The sequence below is a fragment of the Budorcas taxicolor genome, chromosome 24, assembly GCF_023091745.1.
Source record: "Budorcas taxicolor isolate Tak-1 chromosome 24, Takin1.1, whole genome shotgun sequence".
In the NCBI taxonomy this organism is placed as follows: Eukaryota; Metazoa; Chordata; class Mammalia; order Artiodactyla; family Bovidae; genus Budorcas; species Budorcas taxicolor.
The window spans coordinates 13,096,316-13,114,077 of record NC_068933.1 but is presented as its reverse complement, the minus strand read 5'-3'; the positions used below and the strand labels follow the sequence as shown (position 1 = coordinate 13,114,077).

Below are 17,762 nucleotides of genomic sequence, written 5' to 3'. Positions count from 1 at the left end.
CAGCTGTAGGCTTCTTACCCCTTCTTACCCCCGGTTACCTTTATCTAAGACACCATCATTTCTCCTACTACTGACACTGCCTCCTGACTGGTCTTTTTGTTTCAACCCTTGCCCTAAATAGAAGATTCTCAGCATGGCAACTGCAATGATCTTTTAAAGAAGCAAATAAGAAACTGTATTTGGTCTGCCTAAAATCCTCTCACAGCTTCTAATTACTCAAAGATCACAGGAAAAGTCCTCATCCTTGCCATGGTCTTCAGTGATCTGAGACATCATCTCCTTCATTTCAGCCACACCTGCCAGCTTCTCTGCCGTTCTGTGGACAGGTCCAGTTCTTGTTCTTCCCCTTCTGTTTGTTCAGTTGCTAAGCTGTGTCTGACTCTTGCTGGACCCCAAGGACTACGAAGCCCGCTAGGCTACTCTGTCCATGGGATTTCCCAGGCAAGAACACTGAAGTGGGTTGGCATTTCCTCTGATATTGGATCTTCCCAGCCCAGGGATCGAACCCATGTCTCCTGCACTGCAGGCGGATTCTTTACCACTGAGCCACCAGGGAAGCCTGTTCTTCCCTTGGAGCTTTTAGAACCTGCTCTTTTGCTCTGCTGGGAATGACCTTCTATTTTCCAGGTTTATTCTTTCTCTTCTCAAAGTTTCCACTGAAATGTAATCTTATCAAAGACATCTTCTGGGGCCATGCTATATAAAACTGCAATTCCATCCACTTTACCCTGCTTTATTATTTTAATTTAGTCTCATTCACAACTTGACATATATTTATTTGTTTTCAGTCTCTCCATGTAAATTGGCAAACTGCTTGGAAGCAGGTGCTTCATCTGATTGGTGTACTGCTTTGTTTCTTTATAAGAGCGCCTGGTGCAGAACAGGTATTTCAATAAATATTTGAAGAATAAATGCAGCCAAGCTGTTCAGTGCTGTTGTATTTTAAAGACCACAAGTTTTTACTCGGCTGTTTACATATGAAGTCCATTATTGCTGTACTTAATGTCCTGCCTTTAAGATCTGAAAGTTATTTCTAATTGGAAACATACAGGAAGGAAAACAATCCCCCGATATTTCAGCAGACAAAAATGAATAGTGAAAACATGGTTATTTTTTAAAACTTATATAATTTTTTTCCCTGTGAAAAATATGGCTTTATGAACTACATCATTAACCCTATAGTATTAGGGTTTAAGACATGATACTGTGTTTTTAAAATACTGTGAGAAAATTAATGAACATTTTTTATGGAGATTCATCTGTTCTAAGGTATCTTCTGCTTACAATAATAATTAAACAGTAAAACATTGAGAGTAATGGCCACGTACAGTAGCACTTAGTATAATGTCAGTCAGGAGGTCAGATACATGCAGGCACGAAAAGCCTTTTCCAATGAATGAATCAATGAGCAAAGACATTACTAGCTGTTGCACTTAAAGCTGTTTTCCCACCTGGCTTCAGCTAATAAATAGATACAGATATATATATATATATATATATATATATATATATATATATATGAAGTATTTTGAATAGATCTTTAAGAAATAGTTAGATATCCTAATATAATAACTCTTATTTACTACACACACACAGACACACCCCACATTCTACACGTCATTCCAGAGAATTACTTAGGATAGCACTGGAATTCTGTAATCCTTTAAAAAAAATTCTTTGGAAACCACGTGATCTGAAAATGGTTTACTGCAAAGCACTGCCGGCTAGTAATGGTCTACCTGTGTCTCGGGAATAATGGGACTGTCTTCGGGAGATGATCTAAAAAAGGTGGATAAAGGCGAGGACACGATGATAGGATTGGGCCTCACAAAGCCACTCAGATCACAGCTGGGAATGTCGTTTTCTTCTTTCTTCATGACAAGGGTATCCATCACATAAAAGACATTCCATGGAATCCACACAGTGTGATACTGGGTGAGGAACGGGGATCGTTCAAACACCAACGTCAGAGAAGCCCCGCCATTTGCCACCAAGTCAAACCTAGGAAAACATAAGACATATTTAGTGAATTACCTGGGTCTTGTGTAACTCTCAACACTCGCCTCCTTAAATCAATATGCTTTATAAGAAAGACCTTTTTCTCCCAACTTTTACATGAAATAGTTTAAAATCTATGAGAATATTAAAAGAATTATGCAATGACCATCCATATATCCTTCAGTTCAGTTCAGTCGCGTCCAACTCTTTATGACCCCATGGACTGCAGCACGCCAGGCTGCCCTGTCCATCACCAATTATCGGAGTTTACTCCAACTCATGCATATATCCTTAACCTAGATTAACTAACTTATTAACATTTGTACAAGCTTGCTTTATCTATCCACTCCTTTTCTAGAACCATCTGAACTTAGGTTGTAGATATTACAAAGTCTCACTCTCAAATATTTCAACATGGGGGCTTCCCTGGCGGTCCAGTGGTTAAGACTCTGCCTTCCAATGTAGGGGGGCACTTGTTCAATCTCTGGTCTGGGAACAAAGGTCCCATGTGCTGTGGGGTGTGACCAAAAATTAAAAAGAATTTTTTTCAAAATGAATCTTCCGAGACAAAAAAAAGAACATTCTCCTATAAAACCATATACTCTTATTATGCCTTAGAAAATGAGATTAACTTTTAAAAACCTACATGAATATATAATTTTAAATTTTTGCCACCATGTACTGTCACAGATCTCTGGTCTAAAAGTTGTTGCATTTTCAAACTAAAAGGGCCATTAAAGCATTACGCCTGGTAATTTAAAAAAACAAAAAGCCTAGTTTTTATACTTAAAAATACTTCAAAGAAATATAGGGTGCTGGAACTAACTTACATTCCGTCTTGGCGGGTAATGGTATATCCGTACTCTGGGTAATGGAAAAATGAGACATTCACTCCAATAAGTGGAGTTCCATCAGCAGTCAGCACTTGGCCTCTGATGACGGACGCTAGGCTGTGAGAAAAGTAGACGAGTTAGACTGAACATTTATCTCCTCAGACAAACATTATCATGATGTAGAGATAATTCAACCTAAGGATAAAATAACAGTACATAAGGCACTTGTATTCACAAAAACCAGACTAGAAACACTCCCAAGACAGTGTTCCTTATAATTCACTGCAATCCACATTCTTGAAATACCTGGTGTTTACCCTGGGTTTTAATTCATTGCAATCTGGGTTTTGGAGAGTTATCAAGACCAATAATTTAGAGATGAATTTTTTAAATTATAAACTGTGCCTTTTTTCGTAAGTCATATATCTGGTGCTTGCATGAAGGAAAGTATACTTTCCAATTAATTCCAAGGCAATCCGGAAACCCGCAGGGACCGAGAAGTACAAGATTTAAGGGGGCAATGAGGAACATTTGTGCAACAACTTTTAATCAACTGCTGGGTCTAACTGCATTAATGCTGTTAAATTGCTGCAGACCCAGGAGTTCTGGTGTAAATCATCTTCTTTTGCTCAGTGAGACACAAGACACCTGCTTTCACTTACTGGTTTATTTTCAAGTCATTACTGCTCTGCAAAGCACCAGGCCAACAGCTCATGCAATCTTACTGCCATGCTGTTAGCAGTTCCATTACATTAATTCATAATTTATATTATTTAGTGAGCTCAGCTTAAAAAAAAGTGCACTTCTGTTTTGCCTTTTGGGGTCTTTTCATTGCTTCTTTTGAAACACTTCCAACTGTGCTAAGAAAATCAACCAGTTAAATGAGGATTTATTGACTCCTTAATGGGATGTCCTGTTATGCTTCCGGTACTGAAATTGACAAAGTATGTGAACTGTGTCAAAAATGCTTGAAACATGAAGTTTGGTGAAGGATGTGCCGAACGATGAAAAACTACATTTTAAAAAAGGCACTTTCCTCAAATTTGCAGTCATCAGCATTTTATATTAAGGGCTTATAACTGTTGATAATATAATCACGAATCTATGTAAGGGAAAGTGTATGAACCTCTTATTGAAAGGACTTTCTCCAGGTATGACATGGGTGCTATCAGATCCTATGAGAAAACTGATGCGGTCATAGAAGGATTTGGCAGCTTGCTGAGATGGTGACTGTAAGCTTTGGCTAATGATATCCTGGGGGTCGGGCAGTCCACGACAGTAAGGCTGATTTTGGCAGGAACTCTGTAAACAGCAATCAGGATCCATGCAGTCAATGAGTCCATCTGTAGAGAGAGATGTAAACCAGTTAGAGATGTAAACCAGTTATCTTTTTCGGCCATGATGCAGAATAAGTTTTGTTGGTTGACTGGCTATTTTTTTTTTCACATCTAATGATTTGTTCCTCCTGTCTAACAGTGATTTCTGGCATCCTTTTTGAAATCAAATACAAGAGCTGCAGTTGCTTTCATAGACAGTAAATGTTTGCATTGGACATGACTGAAAAGAATTATATAATGTTGGTTCTGAATAAAAAATAAAAAATGACTGTTTAGAACAATGTATTACAGGCAGATCTCATTTTACTGCCTTTTGCAGATGTTGAGTTTTTTCTTTTGTAACAAATCAGAGGTTTGTGGCAACATTGCATGGAGCAAGTCTATTGGTACCATTTTTTCAAACAGCATCTGCTCACTTTGTGTCTCTGTTACATTTTGGTAATTCTTGTGATATTCCACTTTTGCATTAGTATTATATTTGTGATGGTGATCAGTGAACTCTAGTGTTACTGTTGTAATTGTTTTAAGGTGCCACTAACTGTGCCAGAATATGTTGCACTTGGACAACGTGTGTAGACTGACAACTACTGTGTGTGTGCAAACCATTCCATCAACTGATAACCACTGTATGTGTGCAAACCACTTCACTGACTGATAACTACTGTGTGTGTGCAGACCGCTCCACTGACTGATAACTACTGTGTGTGTGCAGACCACTCCACTGACTGGCTGTTCTCCTACCTAAAATTTGGGAAAAGGTTTGAAAATGGAAGTCTGTGCAACACTAACACAATTAACATATAATAGACGAGATGAGTCAGCCACCTTTCAAGGAAATCATTTTCCCAAGGATGGTAAACATTAGTCGCTCAGCTGTACCCTACTCTTGGCGACCCCATGGACTGTATCCTGCCAGACTCTTCTGTCCATGGGCATTCTCCAGGCAAGAATTACTGGAGTGGTAGCCATTTCCTTTTCCAGGGGATCTTCCTGCCCCAGGGATAGAACCTGGGCCTCTTGCATTGCAGGTAGATTCTTTACTGTCTGAGCCACCACGGAAGCCCAAGGATGGTAAGGTATATTTCAAATATAATTAAGTTATTTCTCAAAATTTAATCTGGAACCTGAGCTCTGTTAATATGCCTCCTCTAAAATGAAGATGTTAATAAAAATATGGGTAATGTACATAAGCTATAATATTGAAAATGATAAGAAATCTATCACTAAAAATTGACCTACAGGTGTTGGTGACATAAAAAGAATAAAGGTTAGAATCTTCTCAAGCCTTCTCCAGGAACATCAAAAGGAAACTATATTCAATGGGCCATGTAAGAATTTTGTTTGAAACATATAAACCACCCCATTAGCAGATAAGCGTTAGGATAATGGTTTCATGGCATTAGTCTTTAAGGTCATTTTTCAGTGACCAGTTGATACGTGAATTTTGATCTGTTTGGCTACTACATTTCTCAGTACAGATTAATAAAAACATTAGTTTCTGCAGACTTTAATGACCATTGGGAGAATGGACAAAATCATTATAAAATCTTAAAACCTAAGTTTCAGGTCTCAGCATGACCCTATTATGGCAAACTCAGCTGAAAATATCTGGTTGACCAATGTTTTATTTACACAGGTGTTTTGAAACAACTTTTATTAAAAAAAATATACACTAGTCTTTTTTTCTTTTTTGCTTTAGGCTACTCTTATTAATAGAACATATGCTTGCCCATTCATTATCTGAAAGCAAACTGAAACAAAATAAAACAGACTAAACTGAATCATATTGCCCAGTCTATAGCACTTCCCCGGTGGCTCAGACGGGGAAGTGCCCAGTGTCTAAGTAGGTCAACAACAACACAGATAAGGTAGGAGACAGGAGATGAGTGGCCTGGCTCAGCAGCCTTCAGTCACTTGCCACCTGAACAAGAATGCTGTGAAGGTCGTGGTTTCTCCTAACACTCGTTCTCCTTTCTTTGGATAGCTACTCTGAATTTTCATTTGGATGGCCAGTCCTCCCCAGCTTTCAGTCTATGTGCATATCTCTCTTTGCCTTTGGTTCAGAAATGGACATGGGACCTAATCTGTCAAGCTGGACTGAACTTCAGGAACTATCTAAAAAGCCATCCTCTCCCCACCCCCATCCCTCCAGGCTTGGAGCTGGAAGGCCGTGAGGTTGGGGTTACCCCATCTCCCCGGCTGCCACTACATTAGAACCTGTCTGGGAATGGAGCCTTCCCAGAAGAGTCAAAGCCAAGAGCTGGAGAGAAAAAACAACACGTCGCAGTGACATCTTTGGGGCTTTTGCAATAAGCTGCATCTGATCTGGGCTTTTCAGTTCTAGAAGTCAAAGCATTGCCGTCTTTCTTAAACCTATTTGGGCTGGCTTTTCTGTCACTTAAAACTGAAAGAGATGTAGCTTATCCAGAGACATTACCTAAAAATTTCACTATTTCCCATATAGTTGAAAAAAAGAGCTTAATAAGTATTAGAATTAAATGTATGATGCTGAACTCTTTTGCATGACTATTTTAACTTTTTGACACCATAATTTTTATACACATGAAAATGTATGAGTCAGAATTTCTGATAAGCAGATCTTATAGTTTCTTTATTATAGCTACATTTTCATGTGTATATCTGTTATAGTTCTAAAAAATGGATTGTTAATTATTTGAAAGCACATATCTATTCTGAGACAAAAACTCAAAATCATGTTTTAAGAAAATCAAATGAAACTGAGCTTTGAAATTTCAGAGAAATTTATCAAAAATATTCCTTTTTTAACCAAAAGGCCACAAAGATGAAAAATGTCTAAATATTTCTCAATATTTCTAGTGGAAGAAAGATGAAACTATGCTAGAGGCTTATTTTTCATGAGGATATGTTATCATATGCAATATACTGAATTTTTTCTCCATCTGTCTCAAAGACACAGAAGCGTAAGTTATTAAGACTCAGATTTTTAAAGTAGCAGATGATTGACCTATTGCATCCAAATCATTTTAGCTTCAAAAAAACAATTAAAAAATTCTTTTAGTAACAAGTCATGATTTATAATCTCAACCTCATGAAGGTTGAGACTTCATGAGGAATCTTTAGTATGTTTTATAATTTAAGCTTCCCTGGTGGCTCAGCTAGTAAAGAAACCATTTGCCAATGAAGGAGACACAGGAAACGTGGGTTCAGTCACTGGGTTGGGAAGATCCCTTGGAGAAGGAAATGCAAACCCACTCCAGTATTCTTGCCCGGAAAATTCCACGGACAGAGGAACCTGGTGGTTTACAGTGCATGGGGTCACAAAGAGTCGGATACGACTGAGCACGCACACACGCGCGCGCGCGTGTGTGTGTGTATCTGTATATTTAAGAGTTCTTACTCTATGGATTTAGAATGAGTATGCTTGGGAGAGTAATTCCATATAAATATTTGATATTCTTGCAAGTTTTTCCCTTACATTAATCTTTTAAGCATAACTAGAAAGTGAAACCTCCAAAAGTTATATTTTATCTCCATTAACCTGGTAAATTAAAGGTTAAATCCCCCCTCCTTTGTTCCCCCATAATACTCCCTGAATGCCTTCCTTTAGGCACTGTATGGTACAGTTGCCAAACAGGAATGCTCAAATCTCATCATTCATCTTTGTTAGTTTATAAAAACCAAATGTGCGTCTGGCATGTGGTCTGCAGGTCATAAAACTGCATGAGATTGACACCTTCTGAACTAATCAGTTGGAAATGCATTTTTACAAGCCTCTCTGCTAACATCAATCAGAGACAGAATCTCATTTTCAACAGCCAAGATGCAGGGACGCATGGTTTGTTATTTTTCTGCAGAGTTTATCAGTAACTTGCCCAAGCAAGTGACGGATGCTTATGAATCTGGCTTCCTATAACTTGAGAAAACATTTTTCATTCTTTGCCTATATTCACATAGCTAGGGCTATCTAGTGCCACTAGAGTTGATTATCCACTTGTCCAAATGTCTATTGTAGTAAAATTGACTTCATAGACGAGCTTCTTAAAATCATCGACATTCCATTTTAGTCTCAGGAATATGAGGTTGGCTTAAATTGGTATTGGCGTAGAAGCCATATCTAATAGAATTAATCATAAAAAAGATCTAAAGAAACTCAGAAATGTTCAAACCCACTGAATAACAACTTCAATGATCAGTTAAGAGCCTTTCTTTCTCCAGGTTAGGCTTTGCACTGTGAGTGGTATTTTGATATAAAGTAGACAATATAGTTTATGCTTCCTTCCACTTAATCCTCAGTATTACTGCTCTAGTTATTTAAAAATATGCTCTCATCTTTCCTAGGACTTTCACTGGTTTGTAATAGTGGTTGGCAAACTTACTTTGTAAAGGACCAGATAAAAAATATTTCAGGTTTTATAGGCCATATAGTCCTTGCTACAAGTATTTAACTCTGCCTTGATAGCTCTAAAGCAGCCAGAGATGATATGTAAATAAGTGGGTGTGACTGTGTCTCAATAAAACTTTATTTACAAAAACAAGCTTTGGCCCAGAGGTCATAATTTGTCAACCTTTAGTCTTGCTTTTAAGTTTCTACCCTGCCATTTCCTTTGTCTTTAAATCATTCTTTTCTTTTTTTTTTTTTCTGGTAAAGTTACTGCACATTTTACTAGATTATTAAAACGTCTGACTCCATCATTTCCTAATTTACACTCTATGCTGACTTTGACCTGCTTGTCCAAAGTCTCACTTTTGTCTTTTAAGCAGCTATGGATAGTTTAACATTTTTTTCAAAACCTTGATATACTAACTAGATAAAAAGTCATGAATTTCCTTTGAATGAATTTTCATCTTCACTCTAAAGGTAATTAAAGCCCTTACCCACAGTATTTGGAATTCTTTCTCCCTCATTCCAAGCTGGAGGTAGAGGTAGAAACTCTTTAAAAAATTTAAAAAATATATATTTAATTTTATTTTTAAAAAGTGTCATGGCTGCTCAGCTATGTCAGACTTTTTGCAATCCCATGCACTGCTGCCTACCAGGCTCCTCTGTCCATGGAATTTTTCAGGCAAGAATACTGGAGTGGCTGCCATTTCCTTCTCCAGGGGACCTTTCGGACCCAAGGATCAAATCCACATCTCTCGTGTTTCCAGCACTGGCAGGTGGACTCTTTACCACAAGCACTACCTGGGAAGCACCCCCACCTCCCCTAAATATATCTTTATGTTTCTTCTTCGCTGCACAGTATGTTTGTAGGATCTTAGTTCCCTGAATAGGTATGGAACCTCAGCGCCCTGCAGTGGAAGCACAGTCCTAACCACTGGACCACCAGGGAATTCCCAAGGAAGGCTATCTGATGCAGTATTTTATCTGTGGATTTTAGAATCTTCAGAGGGTACGGGTATACCTTTTGTTTCTCTTTTGGGTCACCATTCTGTAACATACATGAAATTCATTTGCTTATTACTGAATCTGGATCATGTTTGGTTTTACGTATCTTCCTGGTTTGTCTGATTAACAGAGTTCTCCTCGTGGCTTTAGTCTATGTTCGCATCATTTCAATCATAATGACCCCAGGCTGTTTATTCTCCTGAACTTCCAATCTACAGCCTGCCTTCTAGATATTTCCACTTGGATATTACACAGGCATCGAAAACTTAACATGTGGAAAACACAACATACACGATCTTCTCTGAATAGACCACTTTGTCTGCATTTCTTACTTCAATGAACGTCTCCGCTATCCACTCACCCAGGTTCTGAAAGTAGAAACCTGAGCATCGTCCTTCACTCCTCTCCTCCATTTTTCTCTGCACCTAATCAATGGCCAGCTCCTCCTTTTTCCTACCCCAAACATGTCCTAAGTCAGCTTTCTTTTTATTTCACTGAAAAGACCCTTCAGGCCACCACGGTCACCTCTTGACAAGATCTCAACAAGAGCTTGGTTTCCCAGGCTCCAGTCTTGTCCCAGCTATTCATTCTCAACACTTCTGTCAGAGTATTCTTGGCAGAAATCAAATGTGATTATTTCACTTCTCTAGGTAAAATGCTTCCTTTAATTGGTCCCTGCTGCTTTCTGAGTAGTTAGAACTCCTTAACATGGCTTATGAGACCTTTGTGATTATTATTTCCTCTGCTGGAGACCTCTCACTGCTCTTATCCCGGCTCCCTCCCCAATTCCGTTAGCAATCAGCTCAGACAAAGGTCTCACCAAGTTCCTTGAGGGCTAATCTAGCCCACTGTTGTAGCTCCCAGAATTTAAGACATATCCTTTTTGGCACTGAGCACACATACAAAAATTTTGTGGAACAAAGTGAAGAATAAATTCAGTTCCTAGAGATTATGAGATTGAAACAGGCCAAACGGATGTCTTAAAAGCACAGCAGATTTTTAGTTTTTTTTTTTTTTTTTTTTTTTTCAGGAACCACCATACTGTCCTCCATTGTGGCTGGACCGATTTACAATCCCATCAGTGTAGGAGGGTTCCCTTCTCTCCACACCCTCTCCAGCATCTACTGCTTGGAGATTTTTTGATGATGGCCATTCTTTAAAACAGATAACCAACAAGGACCCACTGTATAGCGCAGGAAACTCTGCTCCATGTTATGCGGCAGCCTGGGAGTTTGGGGGTGAATGGACAGACGTATATGTATGGCTGGGTCGCTTTGTTGTACATCTGAAACTATAACAACATTGTTCATCGGCTACACTCTAACATAAAAAAAGATAAAAAAACTTTTTCTACAACAGAGACACATACTGCTATCTTTCATCACCATTTTCCTGTCCTCAGATACCACGCTAATCCTTGAATTCCTTTTTCTTTTTCACTCTAATAGGTACTTTTACATGTTCTTGATAAATTGGACATTGGGCAATCCATACAATTGTAAAAAGTATTAAAAGAAATTATCTGAAATACTACCTATAATCTAAACAGGGCAAGGCCTTATGTACTCATAAAGACAGATAATCCCAAATTCAGGAAGGAAAAGTTAAACCTTATAAACATTTGCCTTGTAAAAGTTTATCATCTGAAAACTTCTGGATGACAAAAGATGCCACAAACAAGGTTAAAAGATAATGAAAACTTGGGCTAAATTATCTACAACACACTTCATAAAAAGCTGATAAGCAGAATATATAAACTCCTTAAAATTAACAAAGAAAAGTCAAAAAACTCCATAGAAAAAAAATGGTCAAGAGAAATAAATAAGCAACCAGCAAAAGAAGAAACATAGTCAAGGAACATATATAAAGATCATCAATCTAACTCGTAATTAGGGAAATGCAAATGAAAACAATAAAAATGGAATCATTTCCACCCAGCAGATAACAATTCATATTTTTCATTTTGTTGCACAATTTTGTTTATGTACAATGATTATGTACAGACTATGAACATGGGGAAAATAAACACTCTCCTCCCGATGAAGTGTACAGCGGTGAAACTTACTGTGAGGCAATTTGGCAGTAGCTACCAGAATTAAATTTAAGGCACCCTGTGACCCAGCAATTTCATTTCTACAAATCTGTTCCAAAGAAATATGTGTACATTTACACAAAGATTTATATGCAGATAAACACACAGACATCCACACACAGATTCACTACAGATCTGCCTTTATACCAAGAGCAAAAAAATAAGAAACAGCTAAATTATTATTAATGGAGTAGTGGTAAAATTAACCAGGACATCTGTGCTTCTGTTATAAAGTATGAGACAGACCTACACGTACTGACATGAAAAAATCTCTTTGGCAGAATCAAATTTAGAACAGTACCTATCATGCTTTTGTTTAAAAACATAAATGTGCATCTATTGTAAAGTAAAATAAAAAAAAAAATAAGCTCACTGAGGAGGCGTAGAGACACGCACTCTGAGTTGTTAACAGTGGTGATCTTGACTGTTGTTGATCAGCTGCTAAGTCATGCGTGACTCTTGCCACCCCAAGGTCTGTCTGCAGCACACCAGGCTTTCCTGTCCTCCACCATCTGCTGGAGCTTGCTCAAACTCATGTCCATTGAGTCGGTGATGCCATCCAACATTTTGTCCTCTGTCGCCCCTTTCTCCTCCTGCCCTCAATCTTTCCCAGCACTGTGTATGACTGCTAGCAATAATCCTGCCCAAGAATGCAGAGGTTCTTAACCCGGAGAAAGGGAACACTGTCTAAAGAAGTTCTGGGCAATGCTCTTTGTTGTTCTAAAGCTTGCAGTGGCAGTGAATGGTAATGGGTATAAAATATAGGGAAGACTGTTAGTTTCAGCCTGTGTGAAAATTTTTCCTCTCCTAAAACTCATTCAAAAACAGCAGTCAAACCCCATGCTTCTGAAAGCAAAGCTGGACTTCTCTTTTCTAGAATGGGATTCTCCTGGGATCTAAAACTTCTGTGGATAATAAAAGGGTTCAGAGTAACCTAAATCTCTCCCCGGAATGCATGCTAACTCGCTTCAGTGGTGTCTGACTCTTTATGACCCTACGGACTAGTCCTCCAGGCTCCTCTGCCCATGTGATTCTTCAGGCAAGAATACTGGAGTGGATTGCCCTGCCCTCCTTCAGGGAATCTTCCTGACCCAGGGATTGAACCCATGTCTCCTGCACTGCAGGGGAATTCTTTACTGCTGAGCCACCTGGGAAGCCCCTCTTCCCTGCAGTAGGATCTCACGGAGTCTTTAAAAAAAAAAAAGTAATTTCCCCCTAAATCATCTGCCAGGATAATGTATTTCAAGGCTCTGAGACTGAGTGCCACTCTTCATTCTGACATCTGGATTCTTTTAAAGAAGTACTCAGGAACTCTTATGAGCTTACCTTGTGGCTCAGCTGGTAAACAATCTGACTGCAATGAGGGAGACCTGGGTTCGATCCCTGGGTTGCGAGGATCCCCTGGAAAAGGGAAAGGCTACCCACTCCAGTATTCTGGCCTGGAGAATTCCATTTGACTGTATAGTCCATGGGGTCACAAAGAGTCAGATACGACTGAACGATGTTCACTTTTGGAACTCATTTCCTCTCCTCTCTTCCTTCCTTTTTTTGTCCTTTTTTAAACCATTCCCCTTCTGATTTTTTTCTATTTTATTTAACTTTTATTTATTTATTTTTAATATATTCTGGAGGACACAACCATCTCATCCTCCTGCTAGAACTTTTAAAAAATGTATTTTCAAATGTTCCCTTATTTTCATTTGGGAATCTCCAAACTTGGACTGCCCCTGTCCATTCATCACATTCATTCTGAGGCTCACGTTAAACTATCATTCATCACTTCCCTCCTCTCTGTCATTTTTAGCACATACACCTGCTTGCATCTACAGTTTGGATCTTCTGTTTGTATTTTTCCTTCCTTCCTCTCTCAGTACTGTTTTTTAATTTCTAAATAACCTCAGTTGAATTGTGCTTCTTTTTTCTACTATGATCAGACTCTGAAGGCATTAAAAAACACCTGTGTGAGGTATATCTTCCTGGCATATCCCCACGAAGTAGTATTAAAAACTCTGAAGGACAAAGAATAATTCCATCTACTTAAAAGTAAGAGGCATCATTCCTGGCAGGATACATATTCTGACATTCTACCATCTTGCACAGAATTTAGGAAGAGGTTTAAGTCATTCTTGGGCCTTCCACCATCCAATCTGCAGAAGACTTGCCTCTTATGCCTCAGGTATCCACAGGGGAGCTGTCTATTTGAGGACCAGACAGGAAAGCAAGATGTCAAAGGGAGCTCTGATCACATCTCCCTAGTGAGAAGAACAATAGGAACATTGCAGCTACTGCCACAGATTACGTATTTTGGAGAAATCAGCTCATTCTTGAGTATCTACCTTGAGTTTCTATAAAGGTAAGAGTGGTCTCTGGCAAGCTGTTGCATCTTGATGCTCACACTGTGGGACCACCACATGGGGAGCTATTGAAAGTCAAGACACTCCCTATCGAATGCGAGTCTTAGCAACGTGACCAGGTGCAATGGTGCTTACTGAAGTGTTGGGGGAACTGGAGAGCTGCCTTGTCAGGCTGGGGCATGGAAAACATGCCAGAGACTCCAGCACTGATTTTCCTGTTCTCAGTAAGAGGGGAGCAAACTCCAGGAGGCAGTGAAGGTGGGCTACAGTCCATGGGGTCGCAGAGAGTTGAATACAAGTTAGTGGCTGAACAACAACAGAGTAAGAGGGCTGGAATTTGGAGGGAAGAAAGGAGAGAGAATAGAAGATTCCTCCGTAAAGTAACAGAACTCTATTAGCCATATGAAGTGGTTATTGAAGTATATGACATGGTTATAGTAAAACGAAATGCTATTGATGGCTATCCATATTCTGATAGAATAATCTGTTTTTCTGCCTACCCACCATCCTTGAAAAAAAAAAGTGAAAGTAAAAGTGTCAGTCGCTCAGTTGTGTTCAATTCTTTGTGACCCACGGACTATAGCCCTCCAGGCTCCTCTGTCCATGGAATTCTCCAGGCCAGAACACTGGCATGGATAGCCATTTCCCTCTTCAGGGGATCTTCCCTACCTGGGGTTCAAAACTGGGTCTCCTGCATTGCAGGCAGATTCTTTACCATCTGAGACACCACGGAAGCTTCTATCGTTCTTATCTGGAGACAGAACTTTTCTGCCACTAGTCACCAACTTTCTGTGTGTGTGTGTGTGTGTGTGTGTGCATGTGTGGTCTGTAAAGTTCTTAGAGTAGTGCTCTACAAATTTGCTCAGACTAGACTATGATGCATTTAATTTTTGATTCAAGTCAAATCAACCTCTTCATCTTCTCCTTGTTTTTAAGTTGCTTAATGGCACCCCACTCCAGTACTCTTGCCTGGAAAACCCCATGGGCAGAGGAGCCTGGTAGGGTGCAGTCCATGGGGTCGCTACGAGTCAGACATGACTGCGCGACTTCACTTTCACTTTTCACTTTCATGGACTGGAGAAGGAAATGGCAACCCACGCCAGTGTTCTTGCCTGGAGAATCCCAGGGATGGAGGAGCCTGGTGGGCTGCCGTCTATGGGGTCGCACAGAGTCTGAAGCGACTTAGCAGCAGCAGCAGCAGCAGCAGCAGCAGCAGCAATGTGTTAAATGAAACTACTTAGCAACTTTCTGACTAATTCACCTTTTGACACCAAATGTAGAAATGTAACTATAATGGCACAGCTCCCACATGTCATAGAATTTCAACGATAGTCCTTATTTTAAATGTTCTGTTTTACTGTTTTCAACTAATGGTAATGGTAATAATACCCTTAATCATCAGATTATGTGTCTTAAGTTGGTGTTTAGTGTGAAAAATATTGTCTGTATACACATAACCCATGCTTAAGTTCAAGGAATCCTCTAGCTTGGGTTATAAGGCAACCAGGTTACAATCTTAGGGTGTAACAAAGCTGGTGCTGAGGTTCCTTCTCAGAAGATGAGCAAAATTAGGTTAGGGACATGAATACAAATTATACGAGATTAGCAGAGAAGCCACAGGAGGTCTTCTATCAGGGCCGATTTCCCCTCGGAGAGGGAAGCCTAGAGATAGCAGAGCTCCATGCTAATAAGCATAAACAAAGAGGGAACGAGGCCGATTCACAGCTGATAAATTCTGAGGAAAGAGAGAGACCGCCTTAGCCGCTAAGGACGCTAAAGGGTGGATCAGCCCCTAAATTACTCTGCAGCGGCTCTGCAGACTGGGCCCTGCAGTTTGCTTCTCTCTGCCAGAGGTGTAACCTCCTCAGTATAATCTCTTAGAGCATGAGGGTGAAACATCTGATCAAGGAGGAAGGCAAGCTAGCCTTCTTCCCAGGGGCAGGGGCTTCCTGGGAGGGAGGGGAAAGCTGCTGTACAGGCGTGCAGAGGACTGATGCTGCGGTCTCTACGACAGCACCGGGGTACAGGGAGGCGAGAGAGGCAACTGTGTATTATCAGGCAGAAAAAGCTTTGAGGGCTAAGGACCAAACACCTACATCCATCAGGACAGACAGCAGAGCGCAGAATTTGTGGCTTAAGTTTCTTGACAGTCCGCACTAAAGGAGCACAGGGAAAAGAGGGAACAGTCAGGCAGGAATGGAAGAGTGAACAGACAGCTAGGAATGGGCAGGGAGAACCGTAACTCGTAGTCAGGAAGATGAGAAACAAGTAACCTTTGGTTTGAGAATGACTCTGTGTTGTGTGTGTGTGCGCGTGTTGGGGGCAAGGAGGAGAGCTGAGACTTGGTTCTGACTACCCTGCTTCCTAGAGAACAGTACAAGGCAGGCCTTGTTTTACTGTGCTTCCCTTTATTGTGGGGAAGATGTTGCATTTTTCACAATTCCAAGGTGTGTGGCAACTTGAAGTGGAACAAGCCCAACGTGCCATTTTTCCAACAGCACTTGCTTACCATGTGTCTCTGTCTCTCGTTTTGGTAATTCTTGCAATACTTCAGAGTTTTTCATTATTATTATATTTCTGATGGTGATCTGTGACCTTTCATGTCACTACTACAACTTGCTTAAGCAGGTGGCTCAGATGACGGTTGACATTTTTTAGCAGTATTTTTATATTAAGGTATATATGTTGTTTTTAGACATGATGCTACCTCACACTTTAACAGGCTACAGTATGGGGTAATTTAACAGTATCCGATAGGCATAACTTTTATATGCACTGGGAACCCACAGCCCCCACATTCACATGACTTGCTTTTTCATGAGACTTGCTTTACTACAGACATCTGTCTGATGTTATGTCTGCTCTATTTGGAAAGGAAAGGGCCAATTCAACCTTCTCTGACAACCTTCTATGAAGTTCACCTAGTCAAGGTGAGCACTTTGAAAGCAAAAGAAGGAAAACTGGATAATGAGAGCTGCTCCTTGCAATGTAACATAGCCCTGGCAATACACATTCTTTCAACGCTTCCACAAACTCCTTTATGTCTATTTTACACGTGAAACACTTGAAGTTTAACACAGTCAGGATCTTGTGTGAGGTCACATGAGGACTACGAGGTGGTGTGATGCATGTGTGCTCAGTACTAAGTCATGCCTGACTCTGGGACCCCATGGACTGTAGCCCGCCAGGCTCCTGTGTCCGTGGGATTTTCCAGACAAGAATACTGGGGTGTGGTGCCATTTCCTGGTGGAGTGAAGACCTGACTCCAAACTGGCACTCATAACCATCACCAAACTGCCCACGTGGACACTCCCAGCAGGGCAGGTTCAATGAAGGTGGAGGAAGGGAAACACACACTAGGAAGGTCACACGTGAAGCAGGTGACCAGAGTGGTCTAGACAGAAACTATAATAATTCCTTCTGAAAAACTCAGTCCGAAAGGGACACCCACAGTGAACAGCTCCATCGCTGGAGACACAGACACTAACTCTCACTCTCTACTCTCTGCGATTGAAACACACCAGCACAGAGGATGGGCACAACGGGGAAAAAAATAAGTATTTCTTCACTCTGGGCTTACATGGGGTGGAATACCATAATCCTTTTCACAGGCTGTAAAGTTAAGGATAAAAAGACACTGGAAGTACAGCTTCAAGGGGATTGCTTTCTCTTCCTGGCCTTTCAACAGAAGAGCTTGGGAACTACCTTGCCTCTTTTGGACTGTTCCATTATTAAAAGACTGCTCTTGAGCTCCCAATTCACAGCGCCCTAAAAACTGCA

General features: G+C 40.2%; 1 protein-coding gene across 1 annotated transcript in view; it reads right to left on the bottom strand.

The window, feature by feature from the left end:
- Positions 1–17,762, bottom strand: part of TENM3 (teneurin transmembrane protein 3) — a 450,290-nt gene that overhangs the window by 68,989 nt on the left and 363,539 nt on the right. Inside the window, exons 14-16 of the mRNA XM_052661270.1 lie at positions 3,958–4,174; positions 2,829–2,948; positions 1,740–2,001 (exon numbers count right to left, since the gene is read on the bottom strand). Coding sequence (XP_052517230.1) covers positions 1,740–2,001; positions 2,829–2,948; positions 3,958–4,174 — 599 coding nt within the window. The remainder of the gene's footprint in view (positions 1–1,739; positions 2,002–2,828; positions 2,949–3,957; positions 4,175–17,762) is intronic.